Source organism: Euprymna scolopes, chromosome 36 (genome assembly GCF_053919585.1).
Source record: "Euprymna scolopes isolate OS-2025 chromosome 36, ASM5391958v1, whole genome shotgun sequence".
Classification (NCBI taxonomy): Eukaryota; Metazoa; Mollusca; class Cephalopoda; order Sepiida; family Sepiolidae; genus Euprymna; species Euprymna scolopes.
Genome location: NC_136517.1, coordinates 7,592,501 through 7,618,185, shown reverse-complemented (window position 1 = coordinate 7,618,185; position 25,685 = coordinate 7,592,501). Strand labels below are relative to the sequence as shown.

The 25,685-nt window shown below is 35.1% G+C and overlaps 1 protein-coding gene across 1 annotated transcript in view; it reads right to left on the bottom strand.

Moving 5' to 3' along the window:
• Nucleotides 1–3,014: 3,014 nt before the first annotated feature.
• The window catches only part of LOC145260316 (delta(3,5)-Delta(2,4)-dienoyl-CoA isomerase, mitochondrial-like), a 33,794-nt gene continuing 11,123 nt past the window's right edge, over nucleotides 3,015–25,685 (bottom strand). The window contains exons 3-8 of the mRNA XM_080118204.1: nucleotides 25,159–25,247; nucleotides 22,720–22,844; nucleotides 13,583–13,696; nucleotides 11,045–11,187; nucleotides 4,333–4,483; nucleotides 3,015–3,118 (exon numbers count right to left, since the gene is read on the bottom strand). Of these exons, the coding sequence (XP_079974330.1) occupies nucleotides 3,035–3,118; nucleotides 4,333–4,483; nucleotides 11,045–11,187; nucleotides 13,583–13,696; nucleotides 22,720–22,844; nucleotides 25,159–25,247 (706 nt within the window). The 3' untranslated portion in view covers nucleotides 3,015–3,034. The remainder of the gene's footprint in view (nucleotides 3,119–4,332; nucleotides 4,484–11,044; nucleotides 11,188–13,582; nucleotides 13,697–22,719; nucleotides 22,845–25,158; nucleotides 25,248–25,685) is intronic.

Genomic DNA, 25,685 nt, shown 5'->3' with positions numbered 1-25,685 from the left:
TATATATATATATATATATACCAGATCAAAGGTATTCAAGAATGATAACTAATGAATTTAATGAGGTTATTAAGATTGCTTAATAAAAGAAGAGCAAGATAAATTTGTATTATTAAGTTGCCTGACAAGGACTTCTGGTTTTAACTGATCATTTGTCCAAAACATTAGCATATCCAGCGCCGTGTCATGTAAATTTGTCTATGTTAATAAAATATATATTTATATATATGCTCTCCGCTTATCTCGGCATTTGTTTCCAGTCGTTCTGTACATACACTTTACTTGCCACTCGTATTTAACAATGTCGACTCAGGAAAGGTGTAGTTGGAGATTGTGCACCTCCTGCCACATAAATTTCACGCGCAGGCACCCCTACATGGGTATCCATAGTCTGTCAAAGACTGAAGGAGCCTGTGTGTGTGTGTGTGTGTGTGTGTGTATATATATATATATATAAATGCTTGTCATTGGTGAAGGAAACAAATTTTAAACATATATGGAGTGTTTGTTTTATGCATGTACTAGAAGGGAGACCCGATGTTGTCCAGGATTGAATGAAGATCAACAAATGTTCCATCATTCTATACTTTCATTGTCATCAAAATCAATGAAATCGACCGGTTTTTAATCAAATCGATTGATTTCTTACTCTAGTTAGCCCTCCCCCTCATCTGCAGTGGGCTGAGAGAAAGCTTCATATGCCTCTCCGCAGTTCACAATATGTCATAGTCTATGTTGCACTGTAGTGAATCTATAATTAATTTTATAAAATTATCTGTAAATAATGGCTTGCATTAAAGTTTAAAATGCAAAAGTCAAGTACCATGGTTCGATTGTGCTCTAAACAAAAACATTCATTTCGAACGATCCGCCGTCTTATCAAAGAACCAACTGTTGATTTTTTGTAAATATTTTTACATAATCACTTGAATTGAAATTAAATGTACAAAAGTCAAGTATCATGATTCAATTGTGCTCTAAAAAAACCCATTCATTTAGAACGATCCGCCGTCTTATCAAAGAACCAACTGTTGATTTTTTGTAAATATTTTTACATAATCACTTGAATTGAAATTAAATGTACAAAAGTCAAGTATCATGATTCAATTGTGCTCTAAACAAAAACATTCATTTCGAACGCACCCATGTCTTATCAAAGAATCTACAGTTGATTTTATAGGCTGCACTTTTCTGCTTGTGCGGTGATAAAACTTCTCAAATGCATTTGTGATGTTAGGTTGTATAAAAGTGTTAACTTTGGTCAAAATCGAACATTCTTCTTTCATCAGATTTTTTCGATTATCGATACTTATCAGAGGCTTTCTGATACAAAACCTATGTAAGAACACTCCCAGACACATCAAGTACCTTGCTGTGAAATTAAATTGGCCCATCCGTATCCGAGTCCATAGGAAACAAACTCACACACACACACACACACACACACACACACAGTTTCTTTTATATAATAGTAAATATATATATATATATATAAATAATAGTAAATATATATATATATATAAATATTTATTTATATATATATATATATATATAAAATAATCAATAGTACCTTGCCTAAGACCCTTAATTATCAACGATAATTAAAGTACCTATTTAATTCTTTCATAGATATATATTTATTTATTTATCTCCGCTGCAGAAGTTAGGTGAGGAATTGAAACGTCAGTGCACAAGGATTATTGCACTCTGGCCTACAAAAAATGTTTGAGTAGCCCTGTCAACATTCCCTGGTAGGGGTGTCTTAGGCGATTAGAAATAAAATAACCCTGCTCAGAGAAGGTAAACCCTGGGAGGGTGTACCTTCTAGGATTGAACAGAACAATACTTTAGTTCAACATTAACAAAGTCAGTATTGAACTGATTGTCAAAGACGTATCCTTGACTGGTATGAACAACACCTATTCAAGATGTGCCAGGTTAACTTCAATTATTTGAATTTTTAACATTTTAGAGTTTTAAAAAAAATGGAAAAAAAGAAACAAGGGGAGATAACTGTCAAGAAAACAATTGGAAAAAATACAAAAATCAATTTAGTTTAAATGGAATGATTTTGTGGATGGCGGTTAGCTTTGGCATATTTTTAGAAAAAAATGTTTAAAAAGTAAATTTTAGTTTCAAGTATGTGAAAGATATAAAGTAGACTGAGATAAAGCCAATTTTCGTTTTTCAAGGTCACAGGAAGATGAAAAAAAAAGTTTTTTCTCAAGTAAATATCATATCACTACACTTTCAGATATTCTTTTATCGTAGGAATACTTTCTTAAACCTTTACAAAATCATATTTTGGAATTTTTGAGATGAGGAATTGTAACTTGCATTATTGGTTCAAACTACTATTCTCATCTTATTCGTTATTTTCACAATGTGTTGACTAACATAACCTCTGACGTTCAAATGCATTTTTATTTTCAACTTAACAATTCTTATTTGTTTTATATCTCGCTTTTCATATCATCTTATTCTATTTTACTTACAATTTAACCATCACAACATGCATATCATGCTTAAGATGCATACACCAAACAAATATACACAAGTGAAAATTAATAAAGTGAAAATTCACTTCCCTTATTTTGTGCTTTAGTCCTCACATTCCATGAGCGATGTTTCTGACAAAGGGGGAAGAATTTCTATTTTCTGGGTCAGAACCTATCAATCAAATATTAATTGTTGACAATTGTTTTTTTTACTTTGAAATAATACTTCTTTTTTTAATCCTTACATCAAATGGCTTCATACCTTGTCTTGAGCAATTTCCAGGAAAAAAAAATTGTATATTTGTGATTAATAATAATGATTGATTAATAAAGATGAAAATTGAAATTTAATCGTTTGATTTAGTGTTTTAGAATGTTTTATCGAAATTATCTCTTGTGAAGTGTTTTGTTTATTTGTTTTTGATTCGATTGTCTACAAACAATAAAAAAAAAAATAATTACACAAGAGTTTTGTTTTTCTGTAAACGCAAAATAATAATTTCTGTGTTTGTCAGATTTTCTTTTTTGTTAATAAATCAGAGTTTTGAAAACACGGGGGATTTGTCAGCGAATGCTTTCATAATGTCTTCACTTTGCAGCATCACTTGATTCCAATTGGCCTGAAGAAAAAGAAAAAAAATACAAATCACAAATAATTATAAATATTTATATTAAGATTAGACAATTAAAGAAATTTGAATTGTTTTTTTTTGTTGGGGAACGTCTTTGGGAATCTCTCGTTTCTCAATTCAACCTTTAAAAAAATGCATAAAACTTTTACACTCTTGCTGCGATTCCATATTTCATCAAATAGTTTCCTAAAATATCTTCTTAATTTCTTTTTGCCATTATTTCTGAAATCATCTACTTCCATCTTAAAACATCCTATTATTGCTCTTTTTAATCTGATTGGCCACCTTCTTCTAAATATATATATAATAAAAATTGCAATTAAATTTACCAAAATGATCCAAGATGGTAAAATTAAAGTAAATTATAAATATTAAAGAATTAATATTTATAAAATTATCTCAGCCAGATATAAAAGCTCGATAAAACCAAATAGGAAATAGAGCTTATAATATGAGCAAACAGTTACTAAAATATGTTAAAAAACACTTTGAAATGAGTTAAAAACATATTTAAGGAAACACTAGATAAGTGGATAGTCCTTAATCCGCGGAGTTTCGAAGAAATACTTTCCTTCTCATCAGAGGGTAGGAATTAGCCAAATGCGGGATCGGATTTTGCATGCAGAAGTATTTGATGAAACAGCAAGTAAGTCAAAGATCTTATTTGAAAACAAAAAAAGTGAAGCAGAGGAAATATGGTGAAGAAAAAGGTGATTACACATGAATGGACAGTTTGGTGGAAGATAAATAATCCAATGACGGTAAAATGCAAATGTAAAACTTCAAGGAAAGTATTTCTTCAAAACTCCGCGGATTAAGGACTATCCACTTATCTAGTGTTTCCTTTTCAGGTTAAATATGTTTTTAACTCATTTCAAAGTGTTTTTTAACATGTTTTATTAACTCGTGTGTGTGTATATATATATATATATATATATATATATATATATATATATATATATATTTATTCATTTATTCAATAAGCATAATGCATCAATTAAGAGTGTAGGATAAGTGAAACTCTTTATACCATGATATTTCAAAGTCTAATGCTTTTCATCAGAAAAGGAGAGAAGATGCTCGGTAGAGATGCGAAACAGGAGAACTACAGAGATTTATTTCTATCTCATAAAAGGAAAAAACTGGAACAGACAAACAGACAGACAAACAGACAGACCCATCAAAATAAAATATGGACTTACAATGTATTGAAGACCCTCAGCAACGGTGTGATCCCTAGAATAGATTAAGTTGACTTTGGTCCCCTGGATGGCAATCGGACTTTTAGAAGCAATCAAGGAAGCAACATCTAAGGTTCTATTAATCAACGTCTCTTTATCAGCGAAAAGGCGGCTGTTGTTGTCGAGAAACAGAAAAAGGAAAAAAGAAAAAAAAAACAGGATTATGACATCAAAATATTTTTCGTTATTCGGATGGATGAGACGGGGGTATGTGGGGAGACAGGATCTCGGGTGTGACATTACAGTGAATGTTGACGGCAAGCGACCACTTGTCCCCATAAGATATTTGTCTGATACAGATGTTTATTGATGGCACTCATAAGAACTTACCATCTGTGGAACAAATTGCCATGAGACTGTTCCCCTGCAGACTACAACATGGTCACCTTCAATGAATAATATCAAATACCTTCAAATCAAATATCAACAAACATTTATCATAAACCATTTACATAATGAAACTTTATTCCATTCATTATTTTCAATCGTCTCATAATACACATCACCATTAACTTGACAATGCATTGCATTAACCCCCCATCCTTGAATAGCTTTTGGCCTTGATAAGTGGTGATTTATTAGTGAAAAAGGAATCCATAAGTGTAATAATCACTTTTATCTGAATATTTGTTCCCAGTGAATACAAACAGGAATCCAAAATGGATTTGATAAAAAATGGATTTGATAAAAAATGGATTTGATAAAAAATGGATTTAATAAAAAATGGATTTAATAAAAAATGGATTTAATAAAAAATGGAAAAAATGGATTTAATAAAAATGGATTTGATAAAAAATGGATTTAATAAAAAATAGATTTAATAAAAAATGGATTTAATAAAAAATGGATTTGATAAAAATGGATTTGAAAAAATATTGATTTGAAAAAACTGGTTTGAAAAAAAAATATAGATTTGATAAAAAATCAAACAAAAAAATTACGTTGTTCGAAAAATCCTGTAAAATTTTTTTGACAAACCTTTAAACTGAAATGAATTTATTTTTGTATCATTTCATATAACATATTAGCAATCGATATCTACTTTCCTCTAATCAATATGTACTTTTTCTTAACCAGCATCTATTTCCTCTTAATTGGTGTGTACTCTTTAATAAATCTAATCTATAAAGTTATATTGTCACATTTTAGAACTTAAATTCTGAAATATTATCGCAGTTGACATGTCAATATTTGATTCTGTTTAACAAATTTTTGGGTGGTTCAGAAAATACTAATCGATTTTTTAGATTCCATTTTAAAGAAAACAACTTAGTTTCTAATTTTATAACGAACTTTAAATAATTGACATGGATTCTGTAATAAATGTCCAATAATTTCTTTCAAAAACAATCTCGAAGCAGATAAACCTTTATTAACAAAAACAAATAAAAGAAAATCTTTTTTACAGTTTTTATGGAAGTTTAAACTTGCTAATCATTGACCCGAAACAAGTGTCAATATCAACAGAGCACGACTAGGAAAGTTCATTAACTGATTGGAGAGGACAAGAGTGTTTCAAAACTTGTGTAATTAAAACTTTGAAAATTAACAAGAAATTTTATCAAACCAGTAATTATCAATCCAAGTCTCAGAATACCTTTGTCTAAAAGGTGGAACGATAAATTTGTCGTTCTAAAGAAAACAACGCCACAGCTTTATTTTAAAACTTTGATTAAAAAAATCTACTCAGGTAACTTGATTATGTAGTAGAGCTGAGATCTATTCAATGTAGCCACCTTCAGCCTCAATCACTGCCTCGATACGGGTCCAGAACTAAGAGCATGCCTTTTCCACAAGTGCCGGCAGGAGCGTGGTGAATACTTGGCGGATGGCAGTGATCAGGCTGGCTTTGGTGTTGTGGGAGGTCATGTTGTTGCTGTTCATGATGTATGACCAAACAAAGTAGTTCCAACAGGTTCAAGTTGGGGGAGTAAGGGGCCCGTGAGAGAAGTGTACAAAGTCAGAATACTCATTCTGAAGTCAACTTCGGTCTCTTTGGACTTGTGGGCCAGTACCGAGTTATGCTGCCAGCGGTAACCTGATTTCACCAGGGGATCACCACATTCTTCATCACATCAGGTACACTTTGGTGTTGACTTTCAAGCCGACTTTGAAGATGTGAGGTGGCATGATGTGGCCCTCACTTGAAACAACACCAAAGACCTTAACCGTGGATGGAAACTTTGTTGAGCTGTGCCTTCAATTGTTGAACCACCAGGATTTGCATTTTGCGGATGCTGACAATGGTCTTGTCAACTAGTAATTATCAATCCATATCTCAGAACACCTTTGTATGCAGGGTGGAACGATAAAAGTGTCGCCTTAAAAAAAAAAAACAAACAACATTACAGCTTTATTTTTAAACTTTTATTAAAAAATCAATTCTGGTAACTTGATTACATCATGCCACCTCACATCTTCAAAGTCGGCTTGAAAGTCAACACCAAAGTGTACCTGGATGTGCTGAAGAGTGTGGTGATCCTCTGGTGCAATCAGGTGGCCGCTGATAAACCCTGGGTGTGGAAGCAGGACTTGACACCAGTCCACAAGTCCAAAGAGACCGAGGCTTCAGAAGGAGTGCTATGACTTTGTACCCTTCTCTAACTGGCCTTCCCTTCTCCCTCAACTTGAACCCACTGGACTACTTCGTTTGGTCATACATCAAGAACATCACCAACATGACCTCCCACAACACCAAAGCCAGCCTGATTACCACCATCTGCCAAGTATTTGCTGAGCTCCCGCTGGTGCTTGTGGAAAAGGCATACTCCCAGTCCCGGACTCAGATCAAGGCGGTAATTGAGCCTGAAGACGGCTACATTGAATAGATATCAGCTCTACTACATAATCAAGTTACCTGAATTGATTTTTTCAATAAAATTTTTAAAATAAAGCTGTGGCGTTGTTTTCTTTAGGACGGAAAATTTATCGCTCTACCTTGTAAAACAGTATTTGAGTTTGAAAATTACCATGTTGTGGCATTAGGGAAACATTCCGATGATAATGTGTTCCACATATGAGATTTTCTTGGAAAGAAACTCTATTCATGGAAGTTCCATTCAATTTTAGGTAAACAGAAGAACACACACACACACAAAAAAAAGAATTCTTTGCAGTGTTGGTAGGAAGACGAGTATGAAGAATATTGGAAATAGTATTACAACAAGTCTGATATTTTTTTAATAGAAATTGCTCCAGACAAGGCATGAAGCCACTTGATGTAAGGAGCTAAAAAGAAAGAAAGATGATTTTTTTTTTTTTTTTACTTTTGTTCATCTCAAACAACGCATATTGTTACTTGGACGTAAGGGGCTATATGGGATTCGGCCCAACAGGCAACTATGTAAGGAGATGAATGTTTGTTTTCATTACATTTAAACTTCTGCATGTCAGTATAATCAGGGAAGCAAGGAGGGAATTCCAAAGTCTAGCAGTCTGAGGGAAGAAGCTATCAGAGTAGGCGGCTTTTGCTACTAAACAGTTTTTTAGCAGTATGTACGTCGAGGGGGGCACAAGTGTTATGAGTTCATCAGAGCAAATTCCATTAAAGTACTTGTAGAACAGGCACAAAGATGCAACACTGTGGCGATGAGACAGAGGTTGGAACTTGGATGATAGTGTCAAACTTTATTATATTGGTGACTCTTTTCTGAACCTTGTGTGGAAGGGAGAGACTAGTAGTAGATGCATCAGCCTAGATGTTTTTTTTTTTTTGAAGGAGTCACCACTTAATAAAGCTCGGAGGCCACTCGAGGATAAGAGTTAATGAGCGTACAGTAGTCAATGGGAAAATGTTGTATTAATTGTTAATAGTGGAAATTTGGTAAATTGAATTACTTAGGGGATGGCTCATCAAGAATTTGTTTACGTTGGACTTGAAGACAACCATATTGTAGTCAGCTGGAAAGCAGGAAAACGGAACAAAGTTCCACAGGCATGCAGTTCTAAGAAAAAAAAGCTTTGTTCATAGAATCTACATATAGGTTTAGGCACAGATAAAGAGTGGGGGAAATTATTGATAGTGGTTTGAGCTAGACGAGTGTTTTTCGTAACAGTCAGGCCAGAGGAACCATAGATTGGAGCTTAGATGAGCACTTGCCATGCTTTTTTCTCATGTTTCAGACAGTAACATATTCCTTCTTTACTTCGGATGGGCTAGAAACATTTCATGAATGGATGAATTGTAGACATACACGATACCTCAGCATCAGTTTTTTTAAAAAATTTTTTTATTCCATTTTCACCCCAAACAAGGCTCGGTGCAATTTTGATGTAGGGGACTATTATCTGGGGCATAATTTGCAGGGATACTATGTAGGGAGTTGAGCAGCAAGATATCTGTTTACACTACACTTGAACTTCTGCATGTCAGTACAGTCGGGGAAATAGGAACCTAGGAGGAAGTTCCAAAGTCTAGCAGTTCTAGAGTAGAAGGCTTTTTGGCATCTGGGGATCTCTACTGTGTAGGGGGTGGGATTTTGCTGCTAGTCGGGTTTGTCGGGGGTATTTATGTTGAGGGGATACAAGGGATTGTAGTTTGTCAGAGCATATACCATTAAAATATTTGTAAAGCAGGTAGCGGGATGCAACATTTCATCAGTGGGAAAAAGCCTTGCTGACAGTTCGGAACCAATTAGGTTGACGACTCTCCTTTGAACCCTGTCCAGGAGTGAGAGACTAGTAGCGGATGCACCAGCCCAAATGTGGCAACAATACTCCATACATGAGTGAATGGTGGCCTTGTAGAGGTATATTCAGGCCTAAGTAACTTTCTAGCACGGTAAAGAGAGCCCACCTTCCTCACAGTAGCCGCGGCAATTCCCCTGATGTATCTGTTCCAGCTCATGTTCCCCATGAACGTTAAGTCGTTTGCAATGCTCTCGATGTATTTGTTTTAGTTCATGTTGGTTGCTTATGGAGTTCGAGACGATTATCCAGGGGAGATAACTAGAATTGACTAAACAAAAATAATTATTTTTGCAAGAAATAATTTCAAACATTAAATAATTCATACTAGTTATCTCCCTCGGATAATTGTTTGATTTTCATAAGCTCCTTATGTTGACTGTGGATGTTAAACTGATTATTGCAAAAGGCAGGAGGAAAAAATGGTAGGAGGAAAAAATGGGGTCTGACCACCTGAAGCAAATTGCTCAGGTAAAAAAAACCAAAATAAATCGAGCCAATAATAATAACAAGAATCGTAAAGATGAACGCATAAGACAGCAATATACTCTAGCCAATGAATATGTGAAAATAATTTTATATAAACGTTTAGGGCATTCGATGTCTACATTTCAGCTGTGTCACCTGAAGCAAATTGCTAAGGTAAAACATTTCGATGAATGTTGGTTTTAAAAATCAAGCATCATTTTCCGAACAATCTAACGTTAGTTTAACCAATCTTTAAAAAAAAATTGGTGCTGGTGCAGTATAATGGAATTTTGAACAAATTCATTTCAGGTAAAAAACACTATCAAGTACTTACCTATCATGTCAAAATTAGTCGAAATTCCAAAAATTATGGAAAATCATCCAGTAGAAAAAATAATTACAAATAAAAATAGAATTTACTGAATTATTGAATTTTATTGTATGTTTTAATGTGGAAGAGTTGTGCAACCAATTCAGTGTGACAAAATGGCTTATCTCCCTTGCTTTCCTTGAAACCTGACATTGAAAAAATAGAAAAATCTCTGACTTGGTGTGTATTATTTTTTTGTAATTTTTGTCATTTATACCAATTTTGACGTGACACGTACGTAAATGATGTTTGCATCTGAAATGCATTTTATATTACTTTTGATCGGACTATTGTTCTTATCTTGAGTTTTGTTTGTGCAACGTTTCGGTTGGTTTGGTTTTCAACCATCCTCAGGCATGTTTAGTTGTTTGGAAAAGAGAAAAAAGAAACAACTGACATACCTGATGAAGGTCGAAGCCAAACCAACCGAAACGTTGCACAGATAACACTCAAGATGAGAACAATAGTCGGATCAAAACAAGTAATACAATCAAACAGTCGTCATCTAAAAAAATTCAGAACTGAAACGCAGTTATATTTCTTTTCAATTCGAATCCTTTGAGATGAGTAATTTGTATATTTATTTATTTATTTGTGGACTGTTATCCTCATCTTTATAGTTGTTTCGCAACGTTTCAGCCAACTCATGCTCTGGCCTTCATCAAGTGGTAAACCATAACGGGATAGAAAAGCGGAGTCTCTCAACTGTATCCTAAGTAATTACTGCCTTCCATAGTTGTCGTCGTCTCACCATGTTTTGGCCAACTAGACATTGAATCTCTACAGTTGCAGATGAGAGTTGTCTGAAGATAGCGGTTTCAACCCTACCCAAAGCCGGCCAGAGGATTAATTGACCAAACTGTGATGTGACAACAACAACTATGAAAGGCAGTAATTACTGAAGATACAGTTAAGAGACTCAGCATTCCTATCTCGTCACGGTTAACAACCTGAAGAAGGCCAGAGGAATAGTTGTCTAAAATATTGTGAAACAACAACTATAAAGATGAGGATAACAGTCCGCAAATAAATATGAAATGCATTTGTTCGCAAATTTCATTATACTGCACAAGCACAAAATAATTATGTATTTCTGAAAAAGTCATTTATTTAAAATAAATACAAAAGTGATTTGCTGATAATACGTACCTAACAAGACCCATTTCTTTGGCCTCGTCTGCATAAAAAGGTCTTGCAGTGAAGGCCAGTTCTCGAGCCAAACTATCATTACCAATAATTTTTGGCAATCTCTGAAGAGTTCCAACATCAGCCGCTAACCCGATGTCCACTTCCTTAAAATTGTAAATTAAAAAAAATAAAAAAACAAAATGTATATATATATATATTTAAATAGCCAATCATTAGGTACTTATCCAAAATTCAACCTATATTATAAAACAAAAATACAAATATGTATGATGTAGATACCCATGATGGAAAGTACATTGATTGTACACCAAAAATCATGTAAATTAAGCAATTAATATGAATTTGTAGGCAAAGATTTTGCAAGTTTTAATTATTGTTGAGTTATCTCCCTTGTTTCTTGAGTGTGTTTTCAAAATAGTGTCATGAGACTCTCACTCTTTGGTTCGCTATAAAAGTTGCTTTCCTTATGTAAAAATAAAACTACTTGATCAATTTACATGAATTTTGGTGCACAATATTTTTTTTTTATCATGAACACATACATCATGAAGATTTTTTTGTTTTTGTTTAATGTAGGAGAAATTCTGGACAAGCACCAACCATTATCCCAACAATGTTGATTAAAAACTAGTTTGCTTTTGTTCAAATGTAGAAAAAATCTTTTTCTCAATTCTGTAAGCAATCTTTCGAGCATGAAGTCATAGTTGGTGTACAGTGTAGAATAATAAAATTGTCACCCTAGAAAAGACATGATTCCATTTCCGTTTGATGAAAACCGGTTTTCTTTTTTTTAGTTGCAGACCATTAACTAATTGGCCAGTTGTGTACAAAACCCTAGAGCGATAGGAGCCTTCTATCATGTCTGAAAGTGACACAATGTTCAACGATCGAGATCGGGGATGCACCATTGTACAACTCATGCTCTTTATCGATCTAAGTTATGACAACAGGACCACTGCCAGCACCCTCAAAATGCATATCAAGATGGTTCAATGTTTGAGGGCACAGCTGAACAAAGTTTCTGGCCATGATTATGGTCTTTGGTGTGGTTTTAAGTGAGGGCCACACCATGCCACCTCACATCTTCAAAGTCGGCTTGAAAGTCAACACCAAAGTGTACCTGAATGTGCTGAAGATTGTGGTGCTCCTTAGGTGGCCGCTGTGTGTGGCAGCAGGACTCAGCGCCGGCCAACAAATCCAAAGAGACCCAGGCTTGGCTTCAGAAGGAGTGCTATGACTTTGTACTCTCGGCCTCCCTCCTCCTCCGACCTGAATCCGTTGGACTACTTTGTTTGGTCATACATCGAGAACATCACCAATATGACCTCCCACAACACTAAAGCCAGCCTGATCGATGCCATCTGCCGAGTATTCGCTGAGCTCCTGCTGGCGCTTTTTTAAAAGGTATGTTCATAGTTCTGGACCTATATCGAGACAGTGATTGAGGCTGAAGACGACTACATTGAATAGATGTCAGTTCTACTACATAATCAAGTTACCTGAATTGATTTTTTCAATAAAAGTTTTAAAATAAAGCTGTAGTGTTGTTTTTTTTAGGGTGACACTTTTATCATTCTACCCTGTATATATAGCTATCAATTGATTCACACCAGAACGACCACTTGAGATAATTAGTTTCCAATCTATGGTCATAAAAAAACTGACTGATCAGGTCTCCCATCTCATATAAACATTAAATTTGAGAAACATCAAGTCATAACAATAGTACCTATTTACAATGCCTCCCCACGGGACAGAGTTAGACACTAGGGTTGTTTTTTAACGTGGAGAAAAGGTACAAAAATAAAAAATTGTCTCAGTCGTGAAGGACTGCTCCTCCACCGAAAGAGAACAAGAAATGGAAGAGCAGCGTCTGAAGAACAGATACTAAACTTTGATCGACCAGGTATTTATTTGCTCCCCCACTGAGCAAATTAGGCACAAGGCCGATTTTTAATGTGAGGAGTGAAAGGGAAATGGGGACCAACTCCCCGGGGAGTAGGGGAGCTGGATAGTGACAATTGGTATGAAGGGTTGCCCCTACATTGACCAAGGTCTTATATGTGGGGTTTCCCCCCACATATGGTCTTTGCTTGCAGTATCTGCCAGAACAGATACTACACTTTGATCTTGGCCCAAAAGGCCAAGTCATAACAATAGTAGGGAAGAAACAGTTTCAAGTGGAGAAATCAAATTCTGGTCAAACTCTAATGACAGAAATATTTCCCACTTATTGTGTTTTCTCTCTTTTCTTTGTTAAACATTATTCACTCGCAGCAAGTTTGTTGTTCTAACGCATTACAACTATGCAATCCAATAAACATGCAACATTGCCCATGTTTACAGAAGTACAGCAATACTCATTAACTTTGTCAACAACATTAAAAGTCTGATATAAAAAGGACAAAATAATTAGGCTTCTGTACCATCTAACCCCTACCTACCCTACACCCGCTACCTCAGCTACACCCACTGCTAAAACTTTAACATAAAAACATGGTATGAAAACATAACGAAAAGACTTTAGGGAAAACTTACTTTGACTTGGAACCAAGCATCTTTAGTGCAGTATCGCATATCACAAGCTGTAATGAGGTCAACTCCAGCGCCAATACAACCTCCATGGATGGCAGCAATTACTGGCTTTGGGCACTAATAGATATAAACAGAAAAAGATTGTGAAAGATCGCTTTGGTTAATAAATTCAGATTTCAATCACATAAATTATTTAGAGTTGAAAGAACACACACTCATGCAGGATATTCGATTCTCTTCATCAACAACAAAAGCGTTTGCTCTTAGTATCATCATCAGCAGTTCTACTTTCTTTTCTTCACCAACCAAAGATAAACCATCCAAAATACGTCTTTTATTTTTTAATTTTTTTTTACAAAAGAATCACCACTTATCAAGGTCCAGTGGCCACTCAAGGATAAGGATTAAAGAGTGTACAGTGGTCAAAAGGACAACGTCATAGTAATAGTTAGAAGTGTAAATTTGGTAAATTGAATTACTTAAGAGGAACAGCTCATTAAGAACTTGTTCACATTAGACTTGAAGACGGCCATATTGTAGTCAGCTGGAAAGCAGGTAAACGGAAGAGAGTTCCACAGGTGTGCAGTTCTAAGAAAGAAGCTTTGTTTATGGAATCTGTTATAAGGGACATAATTACGGATAGCACCGGATACGAAACGGTGTATAAAAGAGCGTCTTGCATTGTCTTGGAGTCAGTTCAGTGGTACGCACTAGCCCGACCGTCTCGCGTCTTACACTCTCCAAGTGTAGTCAGGATTAACCAAACTCCCAGGACGAGCGTTCCGCTCACACACGTTAAGTTACCTTTTTTCCTTTACCTTCATTTACGCGTATATCAACTTCAAGGCGAGCAGCCATTTTTTGTATTGTGTATTATTATTCGAAGTACGAATAAACCTTTTTGTTACGCATTCCACTCGGCGTATTTTGTCATGTTATTATATACCGTCAAAACGGGATATAACAGTTGGCGACAAGGATGATTCTTATCTCTTAACAGAGATAAATTACCATACTAATAGGACTGTGTACTATTCAAATTTACAAGGATTTCGTTACTGAACACGTACAACAAAGAACTATTCGAAATTGTCTTACATAAAGTACGGATTTCTCCGATATGAACTCACGGAAAGGTAATAAAATTGTACTTGAAAGATATTGACAAGGTAAAGTGAACTTTATTTATATTTTTGAAGAAAAAAATATGTGAGGAACGCAGGCGGAATTCGAACCCGGCACCTTTGGATTACGTTTTTGGAAGAAAAAAAAAAGAACTTTTACGATTTTTTGTTTCTCTAAATTAAACAGACTATTGTTATAATTTAATTTTTTTTTCTTTCGTGCAACCGTATTTTTGTTGAAAAACAGTTTGCTCATTTTCGGGCATTATTCGTTGTGTAAATTTGAAAAGTATTATTGTGTAAAATTACGTTTAGGCAGAATTACTATTGCTAAATTGTATGAACTGTGTGGAAGCATTTATTCTTGCAAGACTTGTTGCTAATTGGCGAAAAACGTATACTTACGAAATTTGGTGGAATCATTGTTGTAAATTTTAGAAAGACATTTTTTTTAAATATGGAACAATTGGCTGAGTTGACGAAAGTGCTAACTCTTAGCGTTCAGGAACAGTAAAAAATGACATGACACAACAATTCTTAGTGCAACAACAACAGCTGCAACAACAACAGCAAGAAATGACACAAAAAACTTTAGAGGCACAACAAGAACAAACAAAAATACTTTAACGCCAAATGTCGACTCAACAAAAGAATTTGGAAAAATTAATTCAAACCTCGACAACTGAGAAAAAAACGAATTTTTCTGCAGAAGGTATTTCAAATTCTTTGTCGGAATTTCACTACTCTCCCGATACTGGCGTTACATTTCCAGCATACTATAGAAGGTATGAAACAGTTTTTACAAAGAGGTGTTCGGATTGGACCGACGAAGAAAAAGTCACGCTGTTGCTCCAAAAACTGGGTACTGACGAAAACACTAAGTACGCTAACTTAATTTTACCCAAAAAACCGGAGGAAGTGACCTTTGAAGAGACAATTAATACGTTGTCTAGAATATTTGATAAAAGAGATAGCCTTTTTCACTCTAGATATAAATGTTTGAATTTACAGAAATCGGAATCTGAAGACTATTTAGAGTATGCTTGTATTGTAAATTGCTTATGTGAATCATTTAAATTAAATGAAATTTCTGCGGATTTATTTAAATGTTTAATCTTTGTACAGGGACTCACAGAACCAAGGGACAAAGATATCAGATCTCGGATCCTGACAATTATGGAGTCGGACCCAAATATAACTTTACAAAAAGTTACCGAGGAATGTCAACGTCTCATTAATATCAAGAGAGACAACACCTGCATTGAAGAAAAAAGCGTTTACAAGGTACAACATGTAAAAAGGCAAAGGACCCCTAGAACTTACAAGACCCAAGAACAAAGGACCTCTAGAATGCACAAGTACCAAAATTGCGAATGTTGCGGAAGTACGAGACACACCAAAAAGACCTGCTGGTTCAGGAATAAGATATGTTACGAATGTGGGTTCAAAGGCCACAAGGGAACGTACTGTGACCAGAAGAAAAAACGAAAGACTGACAAAGTGAATGCGCTTCGCACAAGGAAAGAGAAAAGTTGCGAAAGGCGTAAGTATGTCAGTGTTCACATAAATGGACATCCTGTAACATTACTCCTGGATAGTGGTTCGGACATCAGCATCATAGATGAAGATATCTGGAGAAGGATCGGTCGACCCGAACTAATGGAAACCAGCAAGATGGCGAGGAGTGTGTGCGGCAAAAAGTTGGAATTTAAAGGAGAACTGAGGTGCAACGTGACATTTGATGGTCAGACACGCACGTCCAAAGTGTACATGGTTCCAGGAAGGAACACAAGTCTGTTTGGAGTGGATTGGTTTGTCCTGTTTAACTTATGGGAGCGACCAGTTAATTCTTTTTGTAATAGGCTGAACACAGAGAAAGCAAACCAAGTGGAAGACTTTCTGGACGATGTAAAAGCAGAATTTCCAAGGGTTTTTGCTGAAGGACTTGGACATTGTGTGAAAGTAGAAGCCAAATTTGAAGTGAAGAAAGATGCCACCCCAGTGTTCAAACCTAAAAGAAATGTACCGTTTTCATCGATGGACGCAATCGAGAAGGAGTTGGAAAGACTTCAACAGTTAGAGGTTATTGAAAAAGTTGACCATACGGATTGGGCCAGCCCGACGGTATATGTGAAGAAAAAAAATAACAAAATCAGGGTCTGTGCGGACTTCTCAACAGGCCTTAATGACTGTTTAAAGGACCACAATTATCCCCTTCCGTCGGCAGAAGATCTATTCTCAAAACTAAACGGAGGAAAAATTTTTTCCAAGATAGACCTCTCAGACGCGTACTTGCAAATCAAGGTCAATGATGAATGTTCAAAGTACCTGTGCATTAATACGCACAAGGGTATCTTCAAGCTAAAGAGGCTTCCTTTTGGCTTAAAGGTCGCCCCTGCTTTGTTTCAACAGATAATGGATACGATGCTCGCAGGGTTGGAATTTGCGATGGCATACCTTGACGATATCTTGATAAAGAGCAGTAATTTGCAAGAGCACAAGAAGCACGTGAGAGAAGTACTTAAGAGAATAGAGGGGTTTGGTTTCAGATTGAGTCCGGAGAAATGCGATTTCTTCATGAAAAGGATCAAATACCTGGGTCAAATAATTGACAAAGATGGACGAAGGCCAGATCCACAACGGACCGAAGCAATTGATAAGATGCCTGCCCCAAACTCAGTATCAAAACTACAGTCATTTCTGGGATTGGTACAATACTATGTGATATACATCCCTAATGTACATAATTTGAGAGCTCCTCTTAACGAGCTACTAAAAAAAGGCAGTAGATGGAATTGGACAAAGGAATGTGAATCTGCTTTCCAGAAAATTAAGAAATGTTTACTATCAGATCTGGCATTAGCACATTTCGATCCAGAGAAAGAGATTGTACTAGCAACGGACGCCAGTGATTACGGAGTTGGTGCTGCATTACTCCACAAGTATGAGGATGGAACAACAAAAGCAATCTCTCACGCGTCAAGAACTTTGATTGCAGCTGAGAAAAACTACAGCCAGATTGAAAAGGAGACTCTCTCAATAATATTTGGAGTCAAAAAGTTTAACCGTTTTCTCCATGGACGAAACTTCATATTACAGACGGATCATAAACCACTAATCACGATATTTGGATCGAAGAAAGGCATCCCTACGCATACTGCAAATCGACTACAGCGATGGGCTGTAACTCTCTTAAACTATCAGTTTAAGATGGAGCATGTGTCATCAAAAAAGTTAGGACACGCGGATGCACTGTCAAGGTTGATTCCAAAAAGAAATGAAAGTTTCGAAGAGACGGTAATTGCAGCTCTTAAAGATGAAAGCGAATGCTCAAATTCAATATGCAATATGATCCGTGAACTCCCGGTAACTCTAGAAGAGATTAAAAGAGAAGCTGCAAAAGACGTTTTTATAAAGAAAATGAAAAATCAAGTAGGACGGACGGAAAGAAATAAGATGGCAAGAGAAATTACACCTTTTTCTATTTGCGAAGATGTGCTTATGTATGCCGATAGAATCGTAATTCCACAGGTATTACGAAAAAGAATGCTAAACGAATTTCACACAGGTCATCCTGGCATTTCAAGGATGAAATCCCTAATTAGAGGTTACGTGTATTGGCCTGGTATGGATAAAGAGGTGGAAAACTGTGTCAAAGCGTGCAAAGGATGTCAGTTAGCAGCCCGAGATCCGCCTGTAAAAACGACCCCGTGGCCGAAGACGGACTTGCCCTGGTCACGACTGCATATTGATTATGCCGGACCCCTAAAAGGTTTTTTTTACTTAATTGTAGTGGACTCTTTCTCCAAATGGCCGGAGATATTCAAGATTAGACATCCAACAGCAAGGAATACTGTAAGTGCACTTGACGAAATTTTCAGCCGGTTTGGTGTACCAAAAACCATAGTGAGTGACAATGGTACAGCAGTCACAGGTTACGAATTTAGAGAATTCTGCAACTCACTGGATATACAGCACATCACGACGCCTATTTACCATCCTAGATCGAATGGGTTGGCAGAAAAATTTGTGGACACGTTTAAGCGGGCATTAAGGAAAAACATGAACATTGACACAGATGAGCGGACAATACAAACATTTCTAGCGATCTACAGAGTAACCCCAAATCCAAACAATGATGTAAATTCATCCCCTGCAGAACTTATGTTCGCCAGAAAAATTAGATCCATTTTCGATAGACTTCTACCGGATAAAAAGAAAGTTACCAGAAAAGAAAACTTTAATGTAAAGTGCTATTCCCCAGGAGATAAAGTTTATTTAAAAAATTTTCAGAATGGAAAAAATCATTGGGTGGACGGTATTGTTAAGAAAAGAATTGGGAACATGGTCTATACTATTCAAGGTCCCAGTTTTGTCTGTAAAAGACATGTTAATCAAATCCGTTCCAGAATTTCGGAAAATACAGAGGAAATTCCAATGGAAACGCTGTGCGACACATTTAACATTCCAAAACCGGTGGGTATACATGGACCCATGAATGTATCCCCTGAACATACCGCACGGGCTGAACAGAATTCTTTACCAAAGGAAACTCTGACCAAAAGGAAAAGCACACGTAAAAGGAAAGTCGTCAGGCGTTTAAGTCCTGATCCTAAACGGAAGCGATATTAAAGCTAAAATCGGGAAGATTTCAGCTTCAGGGGGAGGTGTTATAAGGGACATAATTACGGATAGCACCGGATATGAAACGGTGTATAAAAGAGCGTCTTGCATTGTCTTGGAGTCAGTTCAGTGGTACGCACTAGCCCGACCGTCTCGCGTCTTACACTCTCCAAGTGTAGTCAGGATTAACCAAACTCCCAGGACGAGCGTTCCGCTCACACACGTTAAGTTACCTTTTTTCCTTTACCTTCATTTACGCGTATATCAACTTCAAGGCGAGCAGCCATTTTTTGTATTGTGTATTATTATTCGAAGTACGAATAAACCTTTTTGTTACGCATTCCACTCGGCGTATTTTGTCATGTTATTATATACCGTCAAAACGGGATATAACAGAATCTATGTTTAGGTTTAGGTACAGATAAAGAGTGGGGGAAGATATTGATAGTGGTTTCAGCCAAACGAGTGTTTCTTGTGAATGTTTGGCGAGGGAGGACCATAGATTGGAGCTCAGATGAGCACTTGCCATGAAAATAACGATAAAACAGAGACAGGCTTGCAACGTCTCTTCTCTGAGAAAGACGTTGCAGGGAAGAGAAAAGGGCATCCCCCCACTAGGCTAAGAAGTCTATTCTGAACTGTCAAGGCATGATAAAGTATTCCTAGCAGCTCCTGCCCAGATGTGACAGCAATACTCCATCCTTGGACATACCTGGCTTTTATATAAGTAGAGAATTGCATCAGCAGGTAGATATCTACTGGATAGATACAAGAATCCCATCATTTTTCTAGCGACCTTGGCAACAGATTTGATGTACGTATTCCATTTTAGATCAGGAGTAAACATTCATGTATTTCAGACTGCCAAATGTATCTATTTGGCATATTTCCAACTTTCACCTCAAATGGAAAGTTCCAGGTTTGTTCCTCCATGCAGCCACTGTTTTCTTGCAGTGGACACATGCCAGTCGTGGCCGTTAATCTTTCGAACTCTCTGCATCCTCTCAACAGGTTGATTTTTTTGATAAACGAAAATTAATGTTTTTTTTATTATTTTCTTTATTTATTATTTTTTTTGTTCACTTAAACAAGACATATTGCCACTTGGAATGTAAGGGTTACTATTCCGGTCCATGTTTACTGGAGACTATGTGAGGAAATAAGCAGGATGTTTGTTCACATTACATTTAAACTTTCAGGGAAGTAAAAAAGCAGGGAGGAAATTCCAAAGTCTAGCAGTTTGAGGGAAGTAACTATTAGAGTAGAAGGCAAGGCTTTCCAGCATGTAGGGGTGGGATTTTGCTGCTTGTTGGGTTCGTCAGAGATATTTATGTGGGGGGGGAGTACTTTGTACGAGTACAAGTACTTTGGGTTTATCAGAGCGCATTCCATTAAAGTATGTGTAAAACACAAGAATGCAACATTTCAGTGATGCGACAGAGGTTGAAGTTTAATTGACAGTTAGGGATCCTATTAGGTTAGAAACTCCTTTTTGGACTTTGTCTAAGAGCGAGAGACTAGTGGCAGATGCAACAATATTCCATGCATGAGCAAATGGTCGCTTTGTAGAGATATAAGCTACTCTCGGGTTTGAATAATTTTTTTAACACGGTAGGAATTACTCTGATATATCTCCAAGGGAGATAACTCAGATAATTTTTCAGCTAACACAGGCTCAATGCTACTGTAACAAAGCGTGCATGGACACGTGAGAAAATCAGCAGAAGTGAAGGATAGCTGGCTAGCAAAAATATTAGCAGCCACAGCTACCCTGTATATATAGCTATCAATTGATTCACACCAGAACAACCACTTAGCAAGTGTGCGTGACTGTGCGTCACAAGAAAAGGAGAAAAATACACCACATGGTTGAGGAGAGAAGCAAGTTGCATGATAGGGAAGATGGATGAGTTAATATTAGGACGAGAAAGCATTGGTAGCAAGTAGAAAGCACATGTGTGTATGAAAAGACTTTTAAAAAGCACATGTGTGTATGAAAAGACTTTTAAAAAGCACATGTGTGTATGAAAAGACTTTTAAAAAGCACATGTGTGTATGAAAAGACTTTTAAAAAGCACATGTGTGTATGAAAAGACTTTTAAAAAGCACATGTGTGTATGAAAAGACTTTTAAAAAGCACATGTGTGTATGAAAAGACTTTTAAAAATCACATGTGTGTATGAAAAGACTTTTAAAAAGCACATGTGTGTATGAAAAGACTTTTAAAAAGCACATGTGTGTATGAAAAGACTTTGGGAAAATAATAAAACGCGTTGTTTTGGAAGAACCGTAAATAATTGCATTTCATTTGCACTTCAAAATATACTTATACGGCATAACCGGTTCTCGTTAGATCACCAAAGTTAAGCAACGTTGAGCCTATTTAGTATGAGATGGGTGATTATTTAGGAATTCTAAGCGCTGTATGTGCTCTCCGCTTATCTCGGCATTTGTTTCCAGTCGTCCTGTACTTCACTTGCCACTGGTATTTAACAATGTCGTCTCAGGAGAAATGTGGTTGGAGATTGCACACCTCCTGCTACAAAAATTTAACACGCAGGCACCCCTTTGTAAGTGTCCATAGTCTGTCAAAGACCGAAGAAGCCTGAAAAAATTACTGGATTGGATTTTTATTCCTTTCCTTTTTTTGTTTGTTTCTTTGCGACGCAGTATGAGACAATGTGTGGGTCTGAGAGGTTTGAAATATAACGACACAGAAGAAAAATAACAGCCACGTTACACGCTATCTGATATACATGTGATGTTGTAAGAGAATAAAACATTGAAGAAGAAAAGTTATTAAGAAACAAGCCGAGCATGAGGGGTCCCCCTCCACGAGTGAAAAATTTACTTTCACCATGACTAATGTTTGTACAAAATTTCCAAAAAATTCAAGGAGTTATAATTAAGAAAAGTGTAAATAAACAAACAGACAAACGATTTTAGGGCAAATTTATCTCCATAATGGACTAGAGGAGCAACCAGAGTTATCCTGAAAAATCCGTTCTTTAAAAAATGTACTTTTACCATGTCTAATGTTTCTGCAAAATTTGAAAAAAAATCCAAGGCGTGGTTATTGAGAAAAGTGCGAATGGGCAAACAGGAGTGAATTACTAGGTCCAATCTGCCTTTGTTGTTTTTTTTCTTTTATATTGCAGCTACTAACAGGCGAAAGAAAGGAGGCTATATAAATTTTTTTCTTTTATATTGCAGCTACTAACAGGCGAAAGAAAGGAGGACATATAAATTTCAGCTACCACATCTCTACTGTTGGTTCTGTTGCTGAAGTGAACTACGGAGAAACCGTGTGGATCGAAGAACACACATACTATGTTAACATTTGTTGGGTTTGTTTTTTTAATGCTATATTTGAATACAAAGAGTCAAACTTACTTTTTCAAAAACTGTGAAACTCTCTTGAAAACCTATTATAAATTTTTGTAATGTCATAGCTTTTCTTCCGACGTCAGAGTCTGTTGCTTCCATAGCAACCTCTGCAAGACACTGCAAATCAATGCCTGAAATTAAAATGGAATTTTATATTCAAATACGGTGCTTGTGTAGAAAAATAAATACAAAAAATAAATAAAATTTATCGAAAACTGACAAACTGACTTAAATTGACTTGAATTAAGGGTCTGCCATTTTTAAACCAATGTATTTCAGAACATAATTGTGGATGAATTTGTTGCTAAAAATACATTTACTGGATCATTTTTTGTAATTTTAGGATTTTATATTAATTTCAACATGGCATGTAAGTACATAATGTTTTCACCTGAAAGGCGTTGTTTAAAAGATCACCAATCAACACATGCACCATCAAATTCTTATGAACTACGATATAATGCACCTGATAAAAAAACCTGATATAAAATAAAGCAACACAAAATATTAAAATTAGTGTTGGGACGATTAATTGGAATAAAAAAAAAATCAAAATTTTTGAGGGTATTGGAATCAGAATCAGAAAAATTTATATCTAATTTTTGGATCCAAAAGCGATTCTTTTTATTTTCATTTCTTTGTTTTTGTTTCAAACTGAAATTTTCCATGGGTCCTATTAATAATGAAATAATATTTATTGATTTTAAACTATCAGTAAAATTAAAATCTATAGATCATTGCAACGTATTTTTACGTTTGCAAAAATATATCTATATATTATGTGGGTTTTTGCTGTAATCTGGCCACCTAAAAAAAGCAAAAAATAAAACATTGTATATTTAGAAAAACAAAAAAATAAAACATTGTATATTTAAAAACAAAAAAATAAAACATTGTATATTTTAAAAAACAAAAAAATAAAACATTGTATATTTAAAAAACAAAAAAGTAAAACATTGTATATTTAAAAAACAAAAAGTAAAACATTGTATATTTAAAAAAACAAAAAAGTAAAACATCACATATTTAAAAAAACAAAAAATAAAACATTGTATATTTACAAAAACAAAAAAATAAAACATTGTATATTAAAAAAAAACAAAAACATTGCATATTAAAAAAACAAAAAATAAAAACATTGCATATTTAAAAAAAAAAAAGTAAAACATCGTATATTTAAAAAAACAAAAAATAAAACATTGTATATTTAAAAAACAAAAAAAACATTGTATATTTAAAAAAACAAAAAGTAAAACAGCGTATATTTAAAAAAACAAAAAATAAAACATTGTATATTTAAAAAAACAAAAAAAAGTAAAACATCGTATATTTAAAAAAACAAAAAATAAAACATTGTATATTTAAAAAAACAAAAAAAAATAAAACATTGTATATTTAGAAACTTAAGAATCAGAATCAAGAAAAACTATTGGAATCGTCCCATCATTAATTAAAACCGACAAAAAGGCAATGGTATATAATTGGGACACAGAAATGTTTCCCCAGTTCATTGACGGTTTTGATCGTTTGAAACATCATACAATCTTCCTGGCTTGACGCAACCAAGGTTGATCAGGTTGCGACTTGTATTCCAATATTTCGTTACGAATTTTAAAAATTAGGATCTTTCCTGGTTGCATGAAAAATAACGCAAGGTAAAAAAAAAAAAAATGATAATTTAATCAAATGTTAAAAATTTTAAATAAACTTCTTGAAATTTGATGTTTGAATAAAAATCACTTTGGCTTAATGTAAGCTATGAGGAATTTCCACCCTTATTCACTAGTATTTTTTGTCTTTGATAAGAGATTATTCAGCAGTAATAGGTCCCACCTTGTCAACTAGGCTCCAACCCCTGTCCCATCGCCGCAATATTATATCCCTACGTCTGTTTTACAAATATTTTAATGGAATGTCCTCTGATGAACTCATTGCACTTGTGCCTCCTTGATGTACCTTGACAAACCTGCTTAGCAACAAAATCTCACCCCTTCACTGTTGAGGTCTCTAAATGCCAGAAAGCTTTCTACTCTAATAGTTTTCTTTCCTCAAGCAGCTAGACTTTGGAATTCCCTTCCTGCTGCCTACTTCCATGACTATACTGTTATGCAGAAGTTTAAATGTAACGTAAACAAAAATCTTGTTAATCTCTCCTACGCATGGTCCCAAATAGTAGCCCCTTACGTCTAAGTGGTGATATGCCTTGTTAGGGGTGAACAGCAGCAAAAAAAAAAAAAAAACAAGAATAAAAAAAAATTATTTTCATGATCTTTTGATTTTGATAAAATGTTAAAATTCTGTGCCAATCTTTTTTTAACATCAAGCAAAAAAAAAAAATATCACCCCCCCCCCGCCTCCCCAAAAATGTTGATTTTTATTCATCTATTTTATTTAAAAGTTTGAGATATTCAACACGTTAAGTAAAATATCAAAACTTTATCTTACCGGCTGAAAATATCTTTCCAGATCCACTAATGACAACAGTACGACAATCCTTGTCGTTCGATATTTGTTGGAAACAAGTGACAAATTCCCTGAAAATTAAACAATAATTCAGTTGACATATTTAAATATTTTTTAACAAAGGCTAATCCATTTATTAAACCATAGCACATTAATATCCAACATACTTCATTTAAAATGTTCCGAAAGTAGAAATATTTATCAGGAAATCCATTTCTTATGTATATGAGCTAAGGCATTTTAGGACATACATTATTTTCTACGATAGAAGAAATTGTAAACTAAATGAAAGTCACATTCATTTATACATTCTCCATGCATCTTTCTCTATATATACATTTACCCTGGCAATACATGTTCTTTACTAATTATGTTGAGACATTAATGTAGTCTTTCCTTTAGTAACTACTAGCAGGATCTTAAGTAATTCACAAGTTTATTCTTAATATCATTTGCACTGAGGATCGACCCTTCAACTTCCAGAAGAGTTTCACTTACAACCTAATTTT